Below are 25,758 nucleotides of genomic sequence, written 5' to 3'. Positions count from 1 at the left end.
ATTGTTCTGCCTATTGCAGTGAAAATTTGAGCAAGGGGAGAGAATGTTCTCCCAACACCTGTTTTCCTAATTGATAGTAATTACTCTGAGCATGTGCCCCCAGCACGTAGGTCTTAATCAAAGTGGGTGCATTCTCATAAAGCCACATTACTTCCTCATAAGCTGTATTATCATCTTATTAACACATTAAGAGAGGACAGGTGACTGAACGGTGACAGGAGCTCCCAGGTCTGCCATTGGATGAGAGAAGTCTGCATACCATTTTCCTTCAGTTTGATCACTCCCTGTCAGAACTTCTTATGCCTTACAAACAACTGTTAGAAAAGGACCCTTTTATACCCTCTTTGGAGATTGAGAGACGTGGTTTAAGAAGTTAGTGTACTTTTTATCAGTTCCTTTTGCTTTCCTTTGTTTTACATGTCAGAAGAAGAGCTTCTTGGAACAAAGAAAATAGAAATTATCTCTCTACGCTTAGACAGTACACCATCATGGCATCACCTGCTAGGCAGTGCTTAGGACAGGGCTGAGCGGCGTGTGCTTATGCTATGGAAGATGGGGGAAACTGATTGGCAAAATAGATGCCTTAACGCTTGATCCTATTTATTCTGGACTCTGGACTTCTGTTCTCATGGAAAAGCAGTGAGAAAAAAGAACCTGCCAGTCATTCATACCTCCTGAGCTTGAAGTCAAAAGGCAACGACAGGTTGGCAGGCTCTCAGACTTGGGTGACTCTATACAGTATCACATTCCCTCGCCATGCTTTTATCTGGCTTGAAAAGACCTTGATTTTTAGAAAATTTGAAATTTAAAACTGTCTGGTTGCTAAAAGCTCCTTTAAACGCTCATTGTGGTTCAGAGCAATACATCATCACGTCCCTGGTGCTCAGATGATGTACGGAGCCCATATATCAAGAGAGTGCCATCCCTCTCATGATGTATGATTATAACTCACCATTGGAGCACGCCTGGTGATGTATGGCTTAAAAACACAATTGTTAAGCCACAAAACTCTATAGGGTCTCCACAAGTCCTGCAAGGGTTTTTTTGTTTATTTTATTTTATTTTTAACAGAATTGGTTCTTCATCCTTTTTCTTAACCCTTTGACTGGGACAGTTTGAAAACATGGAAGATTCTCTATTCCATGTTTTGTTACAGGCAACACAGCTGCCTGAGAATCACCAATATTCTCAATGAAAGAGCTCTGGGCAACAGAAGTCAGATGTCATCTGTATTTCTTCATGTACACCTTTGAGTTGTCACAGCTCACTGCTTTAACTCCTTAATCGGTCATGTTAAGGTATGCTCAAAGCTCTGTGAACAACATCATTTCTAGCAACATTTATTTTTCAATGAAGTGGCTCTCAGTGATGTCATGCTGACGATGAGGCATATCTAGTCATATCACAAACATAAGCTTTCCAGATAGTGACAGCTCAGAGTAAAATGTGCTCAGTTCAACTCACTGCAGGATAAGGCTTCTGGCTTACTGTAAAGCATATTGTTCAAAGGTACTGTGATATGAAATAGTCATTCCCAGGATGTGTTAAATATTTACAATGTGACAGCATTGGCCTAAACATGAATTCCTATAGCATGCACAATAATTTCATGGACTAGTCTACTGGTTTATGGACACTTAATAGATATGAGAAGATAAAATGAGTTTAGACAACAAAACACCTCATGTGTTGAGAAGCACAGGTCATACCTGGACCCTGGCATCATCTCTAGAGACTATAATCCAAGCCCCACTCTGTGAAGCTTCTCCCTTTCTTAGATCTGAGCAGATTGCATGAGATGAAGACAAATCAAGGCCTACACTTGTAGCCCTGGTTCTACCATTGGGTTGCTGTTGGTCTTCCAAGAGGTACTCTCCTGTTCTATAAAATGAAGGAATTAGATCGTGTGACTCTCTAATGTCTTCTAACTTATATTAGTATTTTTTTAATATTTTGGTTTTAGAAATAGGTTTTCTTTTTCAGTTGATGACAGTAAATGCTAACAGTTTCAGCTGAATCTGATGTAGAAGCTGTTGTACTATATTACGTTGAAATCTTATTTCCAGGACTGTGTTATAATCTTATGTTTGTAAAGTAAAAGAATTTTTATCACTCAGTCATGAGACTAACTGGATGTTCTTGCCTTTTCTCCTGAGTGTTTTTCTGTCTTCTCCATATTTTCTATGTGCTAAATGTGTTAGTATAATGATCAAAGAATTGTAACAACTTTATGAGGTAAATGTAGTTGCCTATTGCCATTTGAGACCTTCAGATGATATTTCAAATTTCATGAAAACCAAAGTAGACATGAAGCCTTACCTGAATCTTACTATAAAAAATTAGTCTCATTTTCTTTACCTATACAATCAGTAGACTCCTATTGATTCTGTAGAAGTGTTGTACTAATAAAAAATGGAAAATCTCTAAAAAGTCAGGTCATGTATGTTTGTTTTATGTTGGCTGTTTGTTTTTGTTTATTTGTTTATGTGTCTGTTTGTTTTTTGTTGTCATGACCAAATACTTGAGAGAAACAAGTTAGAGAAATAAAATGAATGATCTCCTTTCCACGATTTTAGTCCATGGTCATCCGTGTCTTCTGTTTCTGGGCCATAGTGAAAAAGAACTTAATGTAAGAAGGATATGGAGTTGCAGAGCCGTTCAGTTCCCAGAAGCTAAGAAGTAGCAGACTAAGAGTTTCATGGGACAAGACTTGCACATGGGACAAGACAAGGCATACTTCCTCCAAGGATGCCCTACATGCTAAGAATTCACCACTTCTTAATAATAGGATCAGAACCTGATCCCGTAGGTGATGAATCAAATGATGAAGTCATAGTCCGTGCAATTCAATGACTCTGAAAAGTCCCTACCAGCTGAGTCTTTAACACAAGAGCTCTGAGGCATATACAAACCAGAACACCAGGGTAATACATTGCTGCTGTGAGTCCATTGGTAGCTCTGTGGTTAGCCTTTGAGGAAATGCATGGTGTTTTCTAGAGCAGGGTCACAGTTTGTATTCACCAACTTAAACAAACTTCCTTATTCTCATCATTCTTCCCAGTTTAAGTGCCTTTCTCTTATTAACGTTGTCTATCACTAGAGAAGGGACATAGTCTCTCCTTGTGGTTTGAGATAAAAGCAGCTAGTCATCTTTCCCTCATCATTTCTGTTTCTTTTTTGGGAAGATGTTTTCCCAAAACATTTTATGTCCATTCAAACTAAAACTATCATCATTTTACTCTTGACTTATAAGAATTCTTTATGTATTCTAAATACAAGCTCCTCTTCAGATATATGATGTGAAAAAAGTTCCCATCAGTGACCTCCTCACTTTTCATTTTCTTAATTAAACCCCTTGGGTCACAAGGTGAGAATCTTGATGATATTTAGTGACTTCTGACTTGAAGTTCTCTTGTGATGACACTGAGCCATGCCTGGAAATCTAGGGTAGATTTTCTTCTATTCACGATCAGCTGGTAAGCAATTTACGTGCATCCTTAATTTTGCTTGTCCTGTAATCTACTATAGTCATCTGTCCTCTACAGCATTATTTTCATTATTCTTTGAAGCCAAGTTTTCCTTCTATTGCCATCCATATGCAGGTGTTTAAGAGAGGGGTTCACACAAGCTCTCACAACTGGGAGGGCAGATAGCCAATTAGAAAGGATGCCAATCCTTTTATGCCTTTCATGCCCCTTTTCTCTGCCATTGTTATATTCCCTGCAATTGAATTATGAAATAGTTTAACAAGGAAAAGGCATATTATTTTGATTGTACTGACCATCCCCAGGTGATGATGAATGCTTGTGTGGATAAAACGACGGAAGGAACGGTACAACAGAAGGAAGAAGCATAGTAGAAAAGGTGATGCTATTGCAGTTGTCTATCCGCTCCTGCCGTCCCTACCAACACCTCTAATGAGATGGAATTCATACATTTCACACTGTTAAAGTAAAAAATGCAGTGGGTTTTAATGCATTCAAAAAGTTGTGAGATCATCACTGCTATGTGACACTAGAAATGAAAACATCAATCACCCCCAAATAAACCCTGTTTCCCTTGGCAGTCACTCTTCATTGTGCTCCAGAAAACACTGATCTCTCTCTCTGTGAATTTGCCTAGTCTGGACATTTCATAAATGGGATCGTGTAATGAATGGCCATTCGGATCTGAGTCCTTTCACTTAGCATAATGCCTTCCCTTAGCAGCTCCGTTCCTTTTTATGCCCAATCATCTTCCGTTGTCTTGTTATTATGGTATTCATCAGTTCATAGTCATTTGAATTGTTTCCACTTTTTGATGATTGTGAATAATATTGCTATAAATATGCATTACAAGGTTTTGTGCCTCCATGGTTCCAGTTCTCATGTGTATATACTGGGAATATAATTGTGGGTCATTTGGTGGCTGGATGTTTCCCATTTTTGAAGAATTGCCAAGCTGTTTTTCAAACATACAGCTGCATCATTTTGCACTCTGTGCAAAAGTGTTCGAGGCTTCCATGGTTTCACAGTCTCCCCCACAGTTGCCCTTGTCTGTCCTTTGGATTAGAGGGATCCTGGTGGGAGTGAAGTAGTATCTCTGTGTGGTTTCGATTGGCATTTCACTAATGACTAATGCCATTGAGTATATAATCGTGGGCTTTGCATAGTTGTCTCTCCAGTTTTGCCGAAACCAACTAAGTATTCAACAATGGTGTACACTGTGATTCCCTCTTTCTTGAAATTATCCCTTCTCTGGGCTTCTGGAACACACCATCTCTTGGTTTAGACACTTACCATGTTGGTAGGTTGAGTCTTCTCTTCCTTACAAGAGCTGAGCTGCATCTGTCATGATTTCTCTGTCCTGGGAGGCTGAGTGGGTTGTCAGAATCTTGTGATTAGGTTGTCACTTAAGAGTTTATGTCACCGTATCATGTACCAGGAAGAACTAAGATCATGCCCCTAGGGAAAAATCACCTAGGTAGTGAGCTGATGGCTGTCTTTGGTGTCACGGCAAGTTTCAAATGGCTGCCAATGATTGAGAGTGGCATTTCCAGAACTGAATGGTAGCAGCATAGAGAAATATCTCTGGTGAGTGAACCCAGGGGAGCAAGGTATAGAAGAGGAATCAGAGACAAGTCCAGATCCAGAGTCACTGGCATGGCCTTAAGTACAGACAGAAAGCAGTGCACGAAGCCTGGGCAACCTATGGAGAAAGGTCTCTGCATAACACAGCAGGGCAGGACAAAGTGTTAACCTCAGTGTTCAACATGAGTGCATTTCATAGGTGCAGGCCTAACAAGAGGGATGGTCTTAGCCAATGGCTCTCAAATATGACCCTAGATCAGCATCACTTGGGAATCTATTAGAACATAAATTAGGAGGCTCTTAATTTTAGCAATACCTAGCTTTCTACTGCAGTTGGAGAAACACTAACCAAAGCAACAAAAACACATTCTGACAGAAAGAGATGCTCTAACTGCACACCAAATGTGCTTAGATGACTTGATACTTTAGGCCTGTAAGATGGGAATTCTGTAGTACTCCTTATAGAGAGTAGGGAATTGTCGGGGCGAGGGAACACACCCAGTACACAGGAGATCTAGCTGTATTGGGCATACTGTACTTTAGATAAAAGCTGTTACTTTTGCATCCATACCATCCTGCAGTTTGAGTACAGAGCACTGATCTAGACCTTGTGATGACTAATGTGTAAAGTAGATGGTAGAGAATAGGTAGGTGACATCAAGGAAGAAAGGGGGTCTTGATAGGAAGAAAAGGAAGAAAGGAAGAAAAAAATTACAGCAAGATTTGCAATTGAAGATTGGTTGGGCTCTCATCAAGTCCTCAGCCATCTATGCTCCCTGCCTTCTCTGATCTGAGGTCTGAATCCTTCAGCCACCGAGCACGGTGAATTTCTTCTTGGGCTTGTGTTGCATGCCTTTCTTTTAAAACTTGGTTCCTGGGTAGTTTGTAACTTACTTCTCCATGTTTGTTTGTCTCTCTCCCGCTCTCTTTGCTCACATAGTCGGAGACCTAAGTATGCTATGTCCTAGTTGCTAAGGGCTTTTGGGCCAGGCTTCCTCATTGACTGAAGAATATTTAGGTAAAAATTACACGTCACAGTTTGGGGACTGTGTACTGAGGGACTAATACTAAGCTCTTCTTTATTTCACCTAACATGGATAGCCTTGCTTACTGCCTCCCCTGCAATAACTTATCATTCTCCCGTCCTTATACCCAAAGCCACAGAGACACTTCATGCTTTGTTCTCTAGAGGTCCATGGTTACAACCCAAACAAAGCAATTAATGTTCGGTGGGCATGATGCTTTGATTGTCTACTTGCTTTTCCATTTTCCAATCACTACAAGTGATAATAATGCAGAATGTATCTCAAGGGCATGACTAAGATTTAGGCTTACAGAGATACAATAGATGCCATTGGTAGAGTAAAACTAAGATAGCAGCTTAGCTTTGAAGAATACATGTTGCATTAGATATGCTGTAAGTCTTGATTAATGATCTCTGCCTGATAAGACAGCAGTGTCTACTACCTGATACTTTAGTAGCCTAGACTAGGGAAATGAGGGATTTAAAAGATTAAGTGCAGGTCAGTAATTGGCTTAGAAGGTCAGGTACTTGTTGTCAAGACATACAACCAGAGTTTAATCCCAAGAATGTGCAAAGTGGGAGGAGAGAGCATGCTGCTAGTTGTCCTTTGCCCTTCTCATCTACACACACACACACTACAATTTATATTTTTTTCAAAAGATTACATTCACAGAATTATTGTGTGTGTTGGTAAAGAACAAGAGAATAAGAGAGGGAGACATCATTTTCTATGCAGGTTCCACCACGATCTGCAGAGCTCTCTGAGCATTGGTTTCTCCTTCTGTAAAAAGGAAGAACACGTCAGAAAGGAATTGTGGGAGTACTCAAGGAAAAACTATCCAGGATTAATACAAGCATTGGTTGTCATAGTCAATAAGAATAAATGAGAACATGTGTATTACATTTGTATAATTGTTATTTAATGCTGCTGCTCTTGATTTGGCCCACTCTACTTCTTCCTTTCACTAATTTACTGGTTACTTATGCACTTCTTTGCTGGCCAGGTCTTCTTTCTTGTCAATTCCAGAGTCACAGCAGCCATCTCTTAAGACATACTGTCATTTCAAAGCACTGACTAACTACAACCCAAACCGACACTGATGAATAATTCCACAGAGCGTGTAATAGACTCTGGCATTTCCCTCAGACTCCCGTATGCCACCAAGTTGTTCCCTCTTGTTTTGTGCTTCTTTATTCTCAAGAGATTTCAGATGTAGTTTCTGAAGGTGAACATCATCTTCCTCTGAAAAATAATCCAGCAAGAAGCAGTGGACAGTAATTGGCCTCCAGGAAAGCATCACTGTCAAGTCAAAAGATGGAAGGGGATTTAAACACATTTTTCTTTCCTTTTATATTTCAGCATGTACATGTCCACGTTCTTCCCAGGAAGTCAGGAGACTTCCGCAGGAATGACAACATCTATGATGAGGTGAGTCTGTCCTTTATGACTTTATTATTTGTTCATAAGTCCTGTCAGTGTGATACAATCAACCCAATCAACCATATGTCACCCCAGACGGGATCTAAAATGGTTCTACCCAGGAGAACTCAGAAATGGCAGTAGAAGCTAACAAGCCAAGAGTGACCATTAGAAAAATCTAAAATAAATGAATTATAATGATATTTTTTACTAATGAAACCCAGTATCAAGCCAAGTACCTTTTTTCTTCTCTGTCATGTTTTCCAGGGTACTTAATATCTGTATAAAGACATAATCCTGAATCTACATAGATAATATAAATTTAACAGTAGAAATCAAGCAGAGTGATATATAATTCTTTGCTACAAATATGCTAACATTGGGAGCTAGGGAAATGGCTCAGTGGATAAATTCCTTATCCTGTAAGCATGGGAACCTGAGTTTGACTCCCCAGAACCCCTAGAAAAGGATGAGAAGGCAAATATGCACGTATTAACAAAATTAACTAGTAACAAAATGACTATGAAGGAGATGGGCAGATCCATGGAGCTCATTGACCAGCTATTGCAGCTAAATCACTGAACTCCAGGACCCAGGAGACCCTATCTGAGGGAAAAGAAAAAGGATGCAAAAGTGATAGAGAAAGACACTCAGTACCAATCTCCAGCATATGTACATACATACAAGTATACTAACGTTTACACATATATACACCATACACTTACAAAAACATATAGCCTTTGCACTTAGCATACCTGTAGACTCAACTTGTCTCTCCAATGAATCCTGAATCGATAAAGTGTGTTCAAAGTGGAACTTTTGAGTTACCCTGAACAGAAAGTACATTGATTTAAATGACGTATGTAATCTGAATCTCCTGAACATTTTAAAATTTGCGTGATTTTTGGATCTTTCTTTCCAAAGATACAAATGTCCAATCAATATTGCATGAATCACCAAAGACTGTGCAATCATTTCTAGGGTCTTGTCCTCAGGAGAATCTTCTGGCATCTGCTATATGCTGTGTGAAGCACAACCTATGATAGAATAAGTTAGAAGAAAATGTAAATTAATTTCTATTTACATACTACCTATAGCCAAAGAACACAAAATATATTCTATACATATGAGAGTTGGTCAGACGGTACCTGTGCTGCTGAGTGTTTGTTTTAAGATGACTTTGGTTTTAATAAGGAAAGGTGTGTATATCAATTAACAATGTCTGCCTTCAGTGTCAAATAAGACAAGCAGTTTTAGTCGTGTATTTGATATTCTATTTTCAGACCTTTGGAAATAATTTCCATTTTTATCTATAATTTTGGTTGTTTACCATGTGTTTCTGCCAACTATATGAAGATTTTTAGCTGGTCCCCAGGGCCCATATTGACTATATATCTTTGTGTACATATAGGATTTTTCCTAATAAACTGCGGATTAAAACGGCTATCAAAACACTGAAAATTTAGTAAGGAAATTCTTCCATGACTCTCCTGGGACTTGGTGGCTCTATTGATGTCCTTTCTAACACTTGCAGTGGACTTGCGTAGAGTGGATACTCTCTAGCCACTAGTTTTGATTTCTTGTTTGTTACATAGTGGCTTAAACTCTTATTTATTAAGGGATGTCTTTGATATATTGTGTTTGGGTGTATGACAAAGGCACAGGGAACCATTATTTCATGTATCACCCACCCCCCAGGTGATTGTGATGAAGATTTACATGTAGAAGGAGATACTGTCTACAACCTTGGCTTCCCAAAACCTCTAAAAACTCTTATGTGAGCTCAGTTTTACCACATGTAGCATACAGGTTGGAGATTGGTAATGACTTAGTCTATGAGGGAAGAAAATCAGAGTTCCAGGATCATTGTATACAGAGATACATTAAAAACACAAGTACAAAGCATATTAACGTAAACCAAGGTTAATAAAATGTTGCCAAGTACAGGTTATTTTAATGAATAAATTACCACATGATTTATATTCAAGTGAATGCTGCTAGCGTAGTATTTAAAGTGCTTGAAAACACTGCTTTCTTAGACTGATCAGTCACCTTGAATCTTGTTTATGCTCCAAATGTACTATTGACAGAAGCTGCGTGGATACATTTCAGCTCTATATAGCACACAATGGCTGACATTGCACAGCACATGGCCTTTCTCTCCTCTAATACTCTTTTGCCCTCCCTAAATGCTCTACTGGCATCTCTAGACTCACAAATAAAACAACACACATTCCTATGTTCCATATATCTCCTCTACATGAAAAAATAATTTCCATAAAAATGATTCTTTTTCAGTCAAGGGTAGCTTATAATATACCCTATAGAGACAGTGCTACAAGATGAGAAAGGGATTGGACAACAGAATCAAGTTCATTGCACCCTACTGAGGAGGTGACAGTCTAAATAACGTCACTTGGTTTCCATGTCTTAATGTTTATATCTTTAAAATGGACAGTGTATAACCCTTCAAAGGCTGGCCATGTGTACTATGTAACATACAGCTCCTGGAAGCAGATTTGGGGGTTGGTATGTACTTGTTACTAATTTTGCCTTTAACCGTACAGAGGGTAAGTAATGGGAACCCCCCCCCCATTTCAAGCCAGGTTGTTAGATGAACTTATTTAGTACCATTTTCCAGAGTGAATAAAACACTGTTTCCAATTTTCTCTCTGCCTTTAGCCACTCAGACTCAGTTTAATCTTCCTTTGTTTGAGAAGCTTCTCTCGTTTGAGTACATAATAAAGTAATGGCTAGCAAGAGGCACGGGGAGCATGAAGCATTGGGCAGGCATTATTGGTACACAGTGTAATGTACATTAGACTGAGTGATCTTAATCAGAAATGATAGGGTGGTGAGGGATGACATTCCTTATACTGATGAAATCACTCACTGTGGATTATGTATCTCCCCGTGACACAACAAATAGGCTGCCTTGAAGGCAGATGGGTAGGCAATAGCAATAGCAAGAGACTGAGCTCAGTGGATGTATTTGCACTCCTACTACTTCAAAGAGGGTCACCTAAAGAAGTCCTAGGTTCAGTCCGCTCATCAAGTTATATTCTTTGTGAACACAATTTTGAGGCAAATAGTGATGATGGGAGATGACTCACATAAGAGATGCAAGATGGCAAGTTCTAGAAACAGAGAAAAGGTATGAAGATTGAGGAGAAGGATGTGGAAAGGAAGACACAGTCACTATTTCTAAATATCAAACATTTTGGGAAAATAGTTAAAGGGTCTAAACATGTTTATGCGGAATAATACTTTTTGTGGTCTCTAAGGAAAGATCTAACAAAATCAGGCTACAAAGAGGCAGGTGTCAACATCAAAAGAGAATAAATCACATGTGGGAAAGAACTTCTAACAGGTAGATTGACCTTGGTGTGAAAGGGCAAGGTCCTAACTCTGTATCCCTTCGGGTCACGATTGTTTGGAAGCATGTGTGCAATTGGTACAGAGACCACATGGTTCTGCCTTTCCACACCTGACCCATTCTCTCATTTATCTCCCCTTGTAGAAGCTTAAGCTCGGTAACAAATAGTGCCTTTTTCTGATTAGTATTGTGGCACTTGAGCAAGTGCCTAACAAAACCTTCATCTTTTCTTTAGTTCTTAGAAATACAAGACATAAGTCTTTCTTGACTTTAATGAGACTGTCTTCTATTGATTTTTTTCCATTTCCAGCTTCTTCCTGTCTTTTCTAGCTCAGCATTGCATATTGATGATCTGCGAGTTGCTTGCCTCCTCACGTGTGTTTTGTTATTCCCTGCAATGTACTTTTTAATGAGGTACTTGATTTCTGTCTGAAAAACACTTTTTTAATGAGATGGAATGCTGCTAAGCGTGTCACTCATGCCGTAGGTCAGTAGTGCTCACACAATTCTGTGGCTTACATACACTGACATCCCACACTTGGGCTGTGTCTCCATGTCTTTATCGGGTTTCCTCACACTGAGCATTAAAGTCTTTCCTACAAATACGGGATGAGAGAGGTCAACATGAACAGTGCTGGTTCCAAAGCCTTTTAAGTTTGAACCTTCTGACCCAATCCATCTCTTATCTCTATGATTCAAATGTTACTGCTCTCAGGAACAGCTGTCAGGCTCAACACTTCATGCCAACCATCTGTAAAGTCTGTTTCCCTTTCCTGTTTGTTTGCTTATTTACAACATTGTGATCCAAAGGGATTTCTTCAGCCTCTTTGTTGGGCCCTGCACACTTCTATGCCAGTAATAAGTCTCCTCTAGGTATAACTTGCTTTTGCTAAACTAGCATTGGTTCCCCTACCTCAGACCCTTTGTACAAATTGTTTTCTGCCTGCAATGTCTGATATCAGCTCCCCTTGATGTATATCTGGATGTTTATCCAAATCATAGGTCATTCTCACCCTTATTCCTTCTCTTCCTTCTCTTCCCTCTCTTCTTTCTCTTCCTTCTCTTCCTACATATAGCTAAAATAACTATTCTTCTGTCCTTGCTCAAGTAGCTCCTTATTAGGATACCTGTTACAATCTTAACAACTCACTCAAGATACTTATTAGTTTATATGTAACAGCAGCATCCCCCAAGTGCATTGTAAAGCCTTAGGAGCAGGGACCTAGTCTGGTATAGGGGGGATCCACAGTGAATATCTGTTAACTAGGTACACAGATGACAGGACAAGAGTCATACTTCAAGAACTCAAAATCCCCTACAAGCTGAAACATAATTTACACAAAGAGTGCATCTTGCTTTCAGGGGGTTGATTCATTAACTTCCTGGCTACACTGAATGTGAGTAGAACATGGGGCTATCAACCATCTAAGGTTAATTTAATGGGGCAATGATGGAACAGAATCCTTTGTTCAGAAATTAGCAGGCTGAAGAAGGGCTGAAAAGTACAGCCCACCAGAAAGGTTTGGAGAAGCAATTATAAGCCTTTTCTGACTACTAAGCAAGTCTGGTAGACTTTCACAGAGGATGATAAGTAACTTTCCCCCTTGTAACCTAGATTTGTCTGCCTGGAACAAATAGAGATGTGGGGTTTGCTGAAAGCAAGCTGCGGAGCCACTCTGCCACTCACTCAGACTTTATTATCATCTTGGGTTTATCTTCCCTTGTTCTCCTTCAAGCTGCATGCCTTGGACTTGTCCTTATGTATTTTACTCACCCTTCCACTACCACACTTCAGAACCTGAGCCTCTCCCCTCAATCTGAGCGTAAACTCCACCCTTTCTAAAGCATATAGGCCTCCCCCAACTTTCACTGCTCTCTCTACGGATATGTGCATCTTACAAACTCTGCATTGTACTTTCTTGGAACGTGTATGAATTATAAAATGCCTTCTCTGAACTCTCCAGGACCTCTATTATCTTGACAAGTTGATTAAGATTATGGTAAGGACACAAATGGTCACTTGGATCAAAGAGTATGCATAACTAATACAAAGGAGGGGAGTGCCCACTGCTTAGTGCCATGGTCTATCATTGAATTAGCTCAGTTAAGACTTGTCCTGACTGTGTTTCAAATAAGGAAAACTCATAACTGGATTGGCCAATTCATCAGATGTTTATGGGTGACATTGAATGGTTATGATTGTATTCTATGTATAAAATCCATTGCTTATTTTTTTAAAGAGTACTTAATATTAAAGCAAAGGGGGATTGCAATCAGCAATTGGAAAAATGCAACCATGAACTTTATAGACAGAGCAAACATGGGCTCAAGCATGTCTTGGAAAATAATTGCTTGGCTTAACACAATGCATGAACAAAATCAATTTACACAAATTCAGGTCATTTGGCCCCGAGGGCTTAAAAGCATTATATTGCTGATGATATTTATTGTTGAACTTGGATCTCTTTCACACATCATTTGATGATGTATTCAAAGCCCATAGATCCCTAGTTGATTTTGCACAAAGGAAGGAATGTTTCAGTGAGACAGATAATTAGCTATGCTCCCTCTGGGTTCACTGATCTCTTCCTAGTGATTGCTAAGCTTCTAAGTTCATGAGAATCTTAGAATGCAAACAGTAATACCTCCTGATCAGACTAAAATGGCGACTCTATGTGTTTTCTGCACTCTTTGGAACATTTAAGTGAAAGAATCTGAATAGGATAAGAGCATAGTCATTCTTAATTGAATGCTATGCCTGCATATGCTGTCTATGTGCTTCTTTGAAAGCTCTTTGACTATCTAATTTAAGAGGCCTGGACTACTCGTTCCATGTCACATTACTGTCCTACTAAATCTTTATAATCACTCACAGAAGAAGGTAAAATGAGAAAAAAAGTGATTTATCAGTTTAAAAATTATTTCTGCTGCCTTTTCCTCCTAAAAATTAGTATTAGAGAAAATAACAGGTTGGTTTCATGTTTACTAGTGCTTACTAAGCATAGTAGAAAAGCCAAATAGAACAATGATGATGGTAGTGGTGGTGGTGGTGATGATGGTGATGATGTAATTTGGGTTTCCATTACTATGAAGAGACACCATGAGCAAGGAGGTAACTCTTCTAAGGGACATCTAACTGGAACCAGCTTGTAGGTTCAGAGGTTCAGTCCATTATCATCAGTGTGTGAACATGGCAGCATCTAGGCAGGCATGACACTAGAATACCCGAAAGCGCTACATCTCAGTGTAAAGGCAAACAGGAGAAGACTGGCTTCCAGGCAACTAACTGGAAGGTCTCTCAAAGCCCAACCCCACAGTGGCATACTTCCTCCAAAAAGGTCATACTTCCTAGTAGTACCATTCCCTGGGCTAAGGATATTCAAACCACCACAAGGGCACCCAAAGACAGTCATGAGTTCATTATATCAAAGAATCAGATCAAGAAAATGAAACAGAATACACAACTGGTGAGGATCCCCATATGAGCCCTGTAGCAAAAGATACAACTTCTATGAAGTCTTGGTTTTCCCATTAGAGTTTACTTTAAGAGGTGTCACATAAGGACATTTTTTTCCTCAAAATTTCTCTGCTATGTCATGAATATCTTCAGGTACTTGTTAGTGAGGCATTAACAAGAATAATGTGAATCACATGACACTTGATGTGTGACATTTATGACAAAAGCACTTTTTTAAAGCTTCCTCAGCATTTCCTGAATAAGACTTCATTGTGCAGAGTGCCATGTGATCTTTGTGGTAAACTCAATCTCTACACATACCCTACAAGACAGCCAGAAAGTCCCTAATAGTAATGATGTAAAATGCCTGCTCTGAGACATCTTTGTTGCTGGTGTCCCTCTGTCTTCTATCACACTATCATAGGGCAATCCTTAGTCTCACTGTGATGGCTACAGTCCCACTGTGATAGCTACCCATGAGGCATGGTACCTAAAGAATGGGCTATGTATGTGCTTAAAAGAATCCTCATTTGGCTTATATTCAATATTCTTTACATAACTACTAATAAATTATCACTTAAGATTAAATATTTTGACAGTTTGGAAATCTATGATGCAATAAGGCAAATTACCAAGCAAAAATTCTTCTGAATCCATAATATTTAGACGATTGAGAATGTAGGCCTCAGGGAAGATAAAAAGTTACTATAGTAATAATTTATGAGCCCAAACAGGTAAATAATGCAGAAGAAAGAGACATTAATTAATCATTAATATATTTTTATCAGTGGAAATTATTATGGCCTCAAAGAGAAAAGATCCCAAATATTTGACCTACTCTCTTGAAAGAACAACATAAAAATGAACGAGAACTATGGAGAGGGGAGAAAACAAAGTTAATTATATTTTAAAGAATTTATAATTGATTTTGCTTTTTGGCTATCAGTTGTCAATCTTTTGATGAAGTACTCATATATTTCAAATAATCTTGATAAATCTCATTACCTCTATTACTGGAACAGGATATGTCATGGGAATTCATGCGTTGCATGGCAACACAGGGGCATTCCACTGCTGTCAAGGTTTTGCTTTTGTTACCATCCCAGTGGTATCCACCATGGATGTCCCCAGTTCCCAATCAGTTCTCAAGAAGAGATTTCTATGTATACTTACAGATTTTAGATTAACAAAGATTTTTAAAAAGAACATTTGAGCTTAAATTTAATAATAGAGTTTTTAACCAAAAACAACCTGAAGACTATCATTTCAGCATATAGATATTATAGAATATTACTAATATTATATATGTATATATATATAATACCAAATTAAATAGGACAGTTCTAGAGTTCTTTAAATCTGGAGAACGTTACTACTACTACTACTACTACTACTACTACTACTACTACTGCTACTACTATTGTTATTATTATTATTATTATTATTATTATTAACTTACATCTGTTTTATTTTCATCCTGCCTATCTAAATCCAGAAGACAGTGATGTGTTTTTGGTGATATCAAAGTATAAAGGTTGTCAAATGATTGAGATAGGGGCTATTATCTCCTATCAAAGATCTTTTTGGAATTTTAAAAATGAAATGACTAGTCAGATTGCGACATGGAGGGTGCATTCACTTTCTGTCTACCAGCGATGCTCATGAGATGATATAAGGACTTTGGGGGAAGAGGGGCACTGTTTGAGTCATTGTTTCTGCTGACAATTGCCTTTGAAATGAGTGGCCTAGTTGGCCTTCATGAGGGTGGCTGAAATTTCTCATTCAGTTTTGAAAGGAGATACAATGTTCTTTTGTGGTAGCATTACACAAGATTAAGCATGGAGATCCAGTTCCAGCTTGCTTGGTGCTCAGTACATATTCCATGTACTTGAACAAATTGCTCAGCTTTTCCATGTCTTGATTTTTTTCATCTATAAAATATATTTGGGGTTGTTATGCAACTAAATAGCTTCTTATGTACAAAGCCTTAGGATATACAAGAAGTGATCTGTAATTATTCGCTATCATAATTTGCATTGGTACTAATAGTATTATCATTATGCAGACAAATCCTGTTGTCAGGACCTGGTAGAGTGAGTTTGTTAGGTGACACATCAGAGGTCATCTTCTGACTGCACAGAACCCATCTGAGAGATTTCTGTTACCATATACATGTGGACTAGAGCCTTCAAAGACAGTCATTTGTGAGGACGTTAAACTTTCAAACAGTCTCAAGTAGGTAGAGAACCTGCATAATGCTGTCATTTAGACACTGTAAAGAAATCTCTTCTGAAGAGATAATGCTGAACTAGAAATTTATTCTAGGACTTTCAGATCACTTCAACACACTGGCAAGCAGTGTTTTCTAGAAACTGTCAATATACAACTTCCACAACCCAACTTAGAAGCAGACTTTGAGAGGTTCTGGGTTTTGCTTTTTTGTTTTTTTTGGGGGGGGGGTTTGTTTTGTTTTGTTTTTAATTGAAGACAGTGAAGAAAAGGTTTCTATACCTATATATCTCTTAACAGTATACATTGGATTTGCATAGGGATTCATTCCATATCTTTTAATGTCGAACTTACTATGCAAACATCCGTGTCTTTCATGAGATTTACTTGACAAGGAGAAGGCACAAGAATCCAGGAACATTAAGCTTTTAGATTAGGTTACCAGTCATAAACAAATCTAGCTCTTAGATTTTGTCACCAAGATAACTAATTAAGAATAAATTAGAGAGTGAAATTATCATTTGATGAGGCACAGAAGCTGAACTCTGTTAGGTTCTTCACATATATCACCCTGTCTTTACAAACATCAGGAGAAGAGCTGAACCTCACAGAGGAAGCATCCTCCTTAAATCCTAATGACAAAGCTTGTTTACTCCCAAATCTTTTGAGTATAACCTTGTCTCTTTGTTTCATCCTTTACTTTGGTCACTATTTTGATGAAAAGATAGTGAGCTAAGCTTTTTTTTGGTTATGATTTCTGGACATATACACACTGACATATACTTATAAATAACTTAAGTATCTTCTAATCCCTATAAGTCTTAGATATACCCTTGCTAATTAAGTATGTAAAAACATTGAAGAAAATGGTATCTTACTATGTTAATAGTTTGGATGTTGTTGTTTTTGTTGTTGTTTGTTGTTGTTGTTGTTGTTGTTTCTTTCTGCTTTTAGGGTTTGGCCCATAAGTTTGCCAACTAAGGAACTTCATTATAACTCTTTTTTGCTTAAACACAAGGAAATCCTCAACACACTCCAGTCCAGCTTCTACAATTCCCACGGTCATTCTTTCGAAGCTGATTTTGTGCACCAAATCTCTTAAATACTTATGCATGCCTTATAGTGTATTCATGTCATGATAGCACACTAAAATATTTAAAAGGAAATCGCTGCTTTATTTTTTTCTCAAAAAGAAACAGCCCTTGCTTACAACTCTCAATGGGCCATAAATATCTTCTAGGCCAGCTGCTCCAGTACTCGTTGGAAATCCTCCTTACATTAGAAGTAACTAAGGAACTCATAGAATATTCCCTTTGCACTGAAATGTAGCCTTGTTCTAGCACATATACTTTTCTTTTGGAAAAAAAAATGTTTCTTCTTAGACCAGTCTCATCATTATTAGAAGGGCATTGTATGCATGTGTCACGTACACTGGGAACTTTCTGCTCCTTTTCTCTGGAGATCTTAAGACTGAGATTCTGTTGATACATTTTTGGTTTTGTTTTTGCAAAGATAAAAGCAAACAAACTTGTTGCTTAATTCACCCCACATAGCATAGCAGCATGCACTAGGAATGTCTATCATGCACATAGGTTTCCTAGAATGTTTTGTTTTGTTTTGTTTTTTTAATTCAGGTCTCATCTCAAAACTGAGAATTTCAGAAATTTAGTGGATTCAGAAGCTCTCAATCTGGGATAAAGCTCAATTAGACTTGAGAAAGCAGAGAGGCAAGATTGTCCTCACTAGGTCATGCTCTTGAATGGAGTAGGAAGAGCTGATGTGATTTGATATTAGCAATCTGATAAGTTAATACACCTTTGAGGACATTTACCTGTGTTTCCTCTCCTCAGGTACACCGCGTAACTTTTCAGGATAGCAGAGAATAAGGGAACAGACCTGGGCTTCACATTTAGGCTGCCTGTTTCTAGCCTGGCTTCTCCTCCATGCTTAGCCTACAAATACCAGAACTATCTTCCTCACCTCCTACTCACTACTGCTTTGCAAACAAAACAAAAACAAATAAAAATAAAAATAAAAAAAACTTCAACTACTTCATAGGACAGGTGTTCCCCCAGGATGGTAGTTATTCTAAGTCTTATTTCCCCAGTCCTGGGATACACAGCCTCAGTTTCACCTTCCTTGATTGGTAGCAAAGACCCATAATTCTCAGCATAGCCTTCCTTTCTGCCAAAATGTCCTTTTTGTACCCCAATTGTGCACAAAAAATTTTACATTATTAAATAACAAAAGATGACAACATATTTTTCAAACCAACAAGGCCTTCCAGAAGAGAAGGGAACTTTAAAGCTGGAATATCAAGCCTTAATTTAGATATCACTGGGACTAGTGACCCCTGAACCAACCCCAGCCGGCAGCTTTGTACTTCAAGTGTGTATCTAGAGTCTACCTGAAAAGTAACTTGGTAAATGTCCCACCCCACTCCCAGAACCTCACCACTGCTCTCAGTGACAGGCCATTTGCATGTGTTTTCATATTTGGAACTGTGTCTACACCTACCAAAACAGTAATGGAAATTTTGCTGTCACCATATAACTCAAAAATGTTCTTATCTATGTCATAGTCTTTTAATTACCCCCAGAGTGACTGACTACTGACTTTGAATATGGGAAGAGATGTCCCAAGCCAAGAAATCCTTTAGAAAGTAGAAAAGCTTAAAAAAAAAAAAGAAAGAAAGTAGAAAAGCCCAATAGTAATGATGCTGATGGTAATGATTATGATAATGATGAGAAATAGACACACTAAGAAAATGAAAAGAAAAGCCAAACAAGCAAAAGCCAGAAATAGATTTACCATTAGAAAATCCAAAGAATATATAGACAGGTCAACACCTTAAATATTAGCACACAGAGGTCCAGTTTAAGCAATGATCAGAAAATAAAATTTGACAAGACACCCTGTTTCTTCAAATTTGCTACAGCAGCATATAAAAACAATGAGTATAACCATCAAACTATAGGTCCTCTCCTGGCATCTTGGGCCAGCTCTTCTTAAACTTGAACACTGAGTTAGTCCTATAGAGTAGAACTCTTCTGTAGACAGTGGGTTACCTTTAGACACAAGGGAGGTAGCAAGGACATAACACAGCTGTTACTACTCTGAAATATTAGCCTAATGCACATGAGGGAGGAATGAGTGGCAATACTATGCTCTATTGGAAAGTAGCAGCCACTAAAATACCCAGTATAGTACACTCTGGTAGAGCCTTCTAGAGTTTCCTGAAGGAAATGGCCACTTGGTAACAGTGTATCTGAAAGTCCTCCCATAGAGACTAACATCCTGGCTTTGTTTTGGATGAGATTATGGGCCATTTCATTTTGCCTCCAGCTCAGTTTCCCTATGTTCCAGGTGGGATGGATTCACCTTGGTCACCTCAAAGCCTGCTTTTAGCTCTGATTCCTTGTGATGCTGTGACACTAAATAGTTCAATCAGGAAAGAACCACTTGCCCCAAGGACTCCTTCCCTTTGATTTCCACGAGGAGTCCACATTAGCATAGCAGAAAGTATATTTACATTGCAGTTGACTTTTAAAATTCACTGAGAGTGGAAGATAAAAGGAAAACACACCAGATGGAGTGCGAGCGCCCTACTATTTCAAAACACAGCCATTTCCACTAAATTAGTTGGCACCAAGTTAAAATTAAATATCATCCTGATTGCTATTTACAGTTGTCAACATGACAACTATAGTTTGTTTCTAAAGGAATAAAGATGGTTCTGAGACCGATTAGGGTAGTTTTGGAATTGTATTTTCTGATGGAAACATTAAGAGAATAATCAATTGGATATGAAAATATCAGAGAAATCATGAAGGCAATTGGGACGTAATTCAGCACCTGAATTTCTAGCAAGACCCCCAGGAAAGACCGTTCAAGCACGTCTGCCAAATAAACTTAAGTGTCTTCAATTTTGACTGGCCCTACATGCTATGGTTCTTGATGTGTTTTTAGTTATAGACTCCTTTGAAAATCCTTCCCCAAAGTAGTTATGTGGTTTTTTATTTTAAAACATACTTACAATGGTACGTTAGATTTTTGCACTTGATTTTAGAATTGTTTAAGTCCTACTTGCAGAAGGCCCAACGCAGTAGAGAGAAGAGTGACCTAGTACCTCAAAAGCTTACCACGCTAGATTTAATAGGAAATATCCTCATCTCAAGCATTTGAATGTTTGGTTCCCAGTTGTGGATGCTGCTTAGGGAGGCTTAGGAATTTTATATGAGGTCTTATTAGAAAAGGTTTGTCACTGGGGGCGAGCTTTGAGTTTAAAAGACTCTTGTCACTTCTGGATCATGTTCTCTGCTCCATGCTTGACATACAGGTTGGGAGCTCTCCAGTGTTGCTTTAGGCCTGTGCCAGCTACTTGCCTCCCTATCATGCCCTCTATCCCAGTTGAACCATAAACCTTGCTTCTTTAATTTGCCTTGATGGTAGTGTTTTAGCAATAGAAAAGCAACTAATAAAAAAAAAGAAAGAAAGAAAGAAAGAAAGAAAGAAAGAAAGAAAGAAAAGAAAAAAAGAAAAGCAACTAATTCAGTTACTAGGATTGGCTTTGTTCAAAAGTTTTCTATGCGTTCGTTCGTACCCACCTAAAATCAAGGGATGCCATTCATGGCCTTCGGGCTCAGCATTTCCTTCTAAGCTCCAGCTCTCTAAATTCAAAAGCATTGCGCTAATTTATTCTCAGAGGAAATGTCGCACATGCACTGTTAGGATACCCAGTGAGGAAGAGGAGACTTCTGCAAAGGAAATTCCTCAAAGACTTTGAATAGCACTGTTCTTGAGGAATCCAGCAAGTAAACACAGCTGATGCCCAGATTTCTCACCCTTTAACTAAAGGTCCACTCCTGGAGTCACACAGCAGCTTCCAGAAAATTGGCCACTTAGATAAGTGATTATTCAGATTTCTGTGACTATGATGTGTGTGTGTGTGTGTGTGTGTGTGTGTGTGTGTGTGTCTGTGTCTGTGTGTGTGTGTGTCTGTGTCTGTGAGAGAGAGAGAGAGAGAGAGAGAGAGAGAGAGGCAAAGAAAGAGAGAGAGAAGAGAGAGAGAAAGAGAAACAGAGAGTGGGTAGAGACACAAAAGCCAGGCAGAGAGGAGAAAAACAATATGTTTCATTTCATATTTGATTACTATAAAATATCCAAGTATACAAAATAATTGCCTTTAATCTTACTTATGAATCTTTTTAATGTTGCTAGGTAATCTCTTAAGTGGTGAGAATTTGTCCTTCTAGTATTTCTATTAGTAAAGGAAGTTAACCTATTGTGTTTCTTATCCTCTATAGTGCTTTCCATAATAATTAAGTGAAAAAGGACTCAAACTGTGCCTTTGTAATAATTTGAAATAGAAAAATTTAAAAACTCATAGATACAACTGAACCTAGAATTATTTTCAAAAAGTTTTTATAGATTCAATTTTATTGATACTCATATTTAATTAAAGTTGGAACTGCCTAGAACACACATATAAAAGATGTGTCAGTCATTGGTTAGTTTAACCCAGACATTCAAATGATGCGATCAGGTATTCAAAGGTATTGCTTCTGATGATCCCCCTATTCTAAATGATACAAACTTAGAACTCTTGAATTTTATCACTGGCTTTCTGATTTACCAAGTGTCCTAGTTTTACTTCTGTTCCCGGGATAAAAATGCTCTGACATTTATTCTATTATTTTGGGAAAGTCAGGGCAGGAACTCAAGCATCTAGTCCCACCCACAGTCAAGAGCGAGCATCAAGAGAGAAAAGAAAATAACACCTTCTTGCTTTTCTGCTTGCTCTCATCTAACTTTTTCCTCTATTTTACAGTTCAGCCTCCCCGTCTCCCTTACAAGGGAATGATGGTACCCACAGTGGGCTGGTTCTTTCCTTATCAATTAATAATAAAAATAATGCCTTACAGACATATCCACAGGCTGGCCTGATCTAGACAATTCCTTAATTTAGGCTCTCTTCCTTGGTTATTATAACTTACGTTAGGCTGAATTTAAAAGTTAAATAACCCATAAAGAAGGGGAGGGGGAGGGGCTAGGGGAATGTTGTCCCGTAAACCGGGAAAGGGAATAACACTCGAAATGTAAATAAGAAATACTCAAGTTAATAAAAAAAAAAAAAGTAATTAAAAAAAAGAAATAAAGACAAAAAGATAAATCATGTAAGCTTTAAAAAAAAGTTAAATAACACACCAGATTATATTTTCTTGCCAGACTAAATGTAATTCTTATTTTTAGGTGGTCAGAATTCCTCATATGTAGCTATCTGGGATTTTTTTTTTTTTTACAAGTTTCCAAAATACTATCCTCAGTCTGTTTTCACTTTTGTTTGTTTTGGTTTTTGTACTTTTGTGTGTGTGTGTTATTTTGGTTGTTGTATTTGGGATTTGTTTGGTTTATTTGTTTGTGAGTTCTTGTTTTCCTAGCCAGTGTCTCTGTAGTCCTGGTCGTCCTGGAACTCGCTCTGTAGAACAGCCTGGCCTTAAAGTCACAGAGTACCTACTGCCTCTGCCTCCCAAGTGGTAGGATTAGAGGCATGTCCCACGTCTTCTCTTAAGTAAAGAGAAAATCCCATGATTTTGTGAAATCATTATAGTTACCCAATCTGTTCCAGAAGTTTGAGGTGGAAGATACAATTGATGCAATTCCAAAATGCAGCAAAGCATGTACCTCCTGGGCCTTCTCTTTTCTTTGAGCTTTTTTTCTTAATTTTAAGGTCTGGCTTCTTATGGCAAGTGCTAATTCTCTACCTAAAGCGTCATAGTAAATTTCCCCTGGTTGTAACCACTATTTTATGGTGTCAGTTGTGCCTGGGGCTGGACGTTCATATGGGAAGCAGCAAGAAAGCAGGCCTCATTGTCCCCTTCTTGCCATCCTTGTGGTTGTTGCTGGCCACCATGGCATCCAGCCCTGCTTTATGCCTTCAGTCCCCTGACGTCCTGCCACACACTTTGGTGGGTTAGTTTCCCTCCATTGCCAAACTAGGAAAGTTCCTGCATCTGGACTGGGCTTCCAAGACCCTTTTAATGGTCACCTTGCTCTCTCTTGACTTAAGAGTGGCATTTAGGAGCCATTTGTTTAATGGAAGTGCACACCAGCAAGCCAACTCCCTCTGTTCTCTGTTTGATATTTACGGTGATTCTGAAAAGGCTGCCTGTTTTCACCCTGTCCATATTTCCGAAGAACTCCCTGTTCTCTAGGCCCTCCCACGTATTAACATTTTGATTCTCAGAACAAGGGAGCCTAAGGCTCAGTGCACCCGAATAATAAAGGAGTCACATCTATGTTTGACCTCAGCTGGGCTAAAACTAACTTTTGTCATTGTTTCTAGCTGTACCTTTGTATCAGCCACTAAATGGAATCTTCCTTTTTTTAATGCAACTTTGTAGAAATATCATTCAAATGCTGTGCAGCTCTTTTATTTAAACTATATTGTTTAATGATGTCATGTGATCCACTAAGATTTTATTAGTCTGATGTTTCAAATTTTCATGGATGACCCTCTTTACTATGTAGAAGTACTTCATCTACTCCAGCTTTGTTCAGAAATGATTGTGTGTGTGTGATACAGCATGATGACATGACATGATGTATACATTATAAAGCAATTACCATAATCAAGTTGATATATCTAGCTAGCTTTCTTGTAGGAAATTTCCTTAAAAAATTCAAATACACAATAATTTATTGACTGTGGTAACTATGATTGATACTAACTAGATGGCCAGAATTTAGTCATCCTATCACTGGGATTTTGTGCCCTGTGAGCAGATCTTCACTTTCCAAATCTGGGGAACTGCTGGTTCACTTTTTGTTTCTGTGAGTTGAACCTTTTTAGATTCTACTTGTGTCGTAGGGTTTCTTTTGCTTTGAAGAGACATAACAAAGGAAATTCTTATAAAGCACAACATTTATTGAGTCTGACTTACAGTTTTAGAGGCTCATTCCAATGTTGACATTGCAGGAAGCAATGGTCATACCGGCCAACCTGGTGCTAGAGATTGAACTGAGAGTTCTACATCTTGATCCACAGGCAGCAAAGAGAAGACTGACGTATACTGGGCAGAGCTTGAGCATAGGAGACCTCAGAGTCCGTCTATATACACTTCCTCCAACAAGGCCACACCTACTCCAACAGGTGGGGGAAGGACCCAGAACAGGAGAACCAGAGAGCTCACCGGGACCACACTCACCCTCTCTGCCCTCAAGACCCCTGTTCAGGAACGGAAGGGAAGGGAGGAGATACTGTTCATTGGGGTTAGGAGAGAAGGAGCAAGCACTGGGACACACGGGTCTGGGAGGAAGAAACAAGATTGCCTTTCCCCTTCCCTGCCCCCAGCTGTCTACACCCTATGAGAAGCCTCTTTGGAATGGGCTTGTGGCCACCACCAACCACCCCTGGCTTGGCCAAGTCTAGATGGAGGGTAGTGGATCTGGGCCAAGTGTTCAAACACATGAATCTATGCTGGCCAAACTTATTCAAATCACCACAACCTGTGAGTGAGATTGTACACATTTGCCTTCTGCCTTTCTATTTCTAATGTCCTCTAGGTTAATATAGTTTGGTATCAGTGCATCTTTCCATTTTAAGGCTAAGTTATATGTGTATGTACCATGTACACACATACACAGACACACAGACACTCAGACACACACACACACACACACACACACACACACACACACACAGACACACACATTTTCTTTGTCCATCTGCCTTTAGGTGGACACCTTCCTTCTTTATCTTGGGTATTGTGGATAATGCTATAGTAAGCATGGGAATGTTCATATCTCTTAGTGATAATAGTCTTATTTTTCTTGTATACATACCCAGAATTCTGATAATGGTCTTAGTTTTAAATGTCTGAAAACCTTACACAGTCCTTTTTCATGATACCCAAAATAATTGACATTCCCACCAACAATCTACAAGTGTTCTTCTTGTTCTCCAGACTGTCATACTTGACCTAACAAGTATGAAGTGATAGCCTGTGGTTTCTATTTATGTTTCTCCGATGATTAATGATGTTGAGCATTTTATCATAAACCTCTCAGCTGTTTGTATTGCTTCTTTGAAAAGAATATCTGGGGATGTAGCTCAGTGGTAGAACATATACCCAGAAAGCAGAAGACTTCAGTGTCCAGCCTTGATGTTGAAAAAAGCTTTTT

The 25,758-nt window shown here is 38.7% G+C and overlaps 1 protein-coding gene across 1 annotated transcript in view; it reads left to right on the top strand.

Moving 5' to 3' along the window:
• The window catches only part of Fhit (fragile histidine triad diadenosine triphosphatase), a 260,531-nt gene that overhangs the window by 80,382 nt on the left and 154,391 nt on the right, over positions 1–25,758 (top strand). Inside the window, exon 3 of the mRNA XM_032918289.1 lies at positions 7,454–7,522. Within this exon, the coding sequence (XP_032774180.1) occupies positions 7,454–7,522 (69 nt within the window). The remainder of the gene's footprint in view (positions 1–7,453; positions 7,523–25,758) is intronic.

The sequence above is a fragment of the Rattus rattus genome, chromosome 12, assembly GCF_011064425.1.
Source record: "Rattus rattus isolate New Zealand chromosome 12, Rrattus_CSIRO_v1, whole genome shotgun sequence".
Lineage (NCBI taxonomy): Eukaryota > Metazoa > Chordata > Mammalia > Rodentia > Muridae > Rattus > Rattus rattus.
Note: the sequence above shows the minus strand (reverse complement) of the source record. Positions and strands in the feature narration are given on the sequence as shown.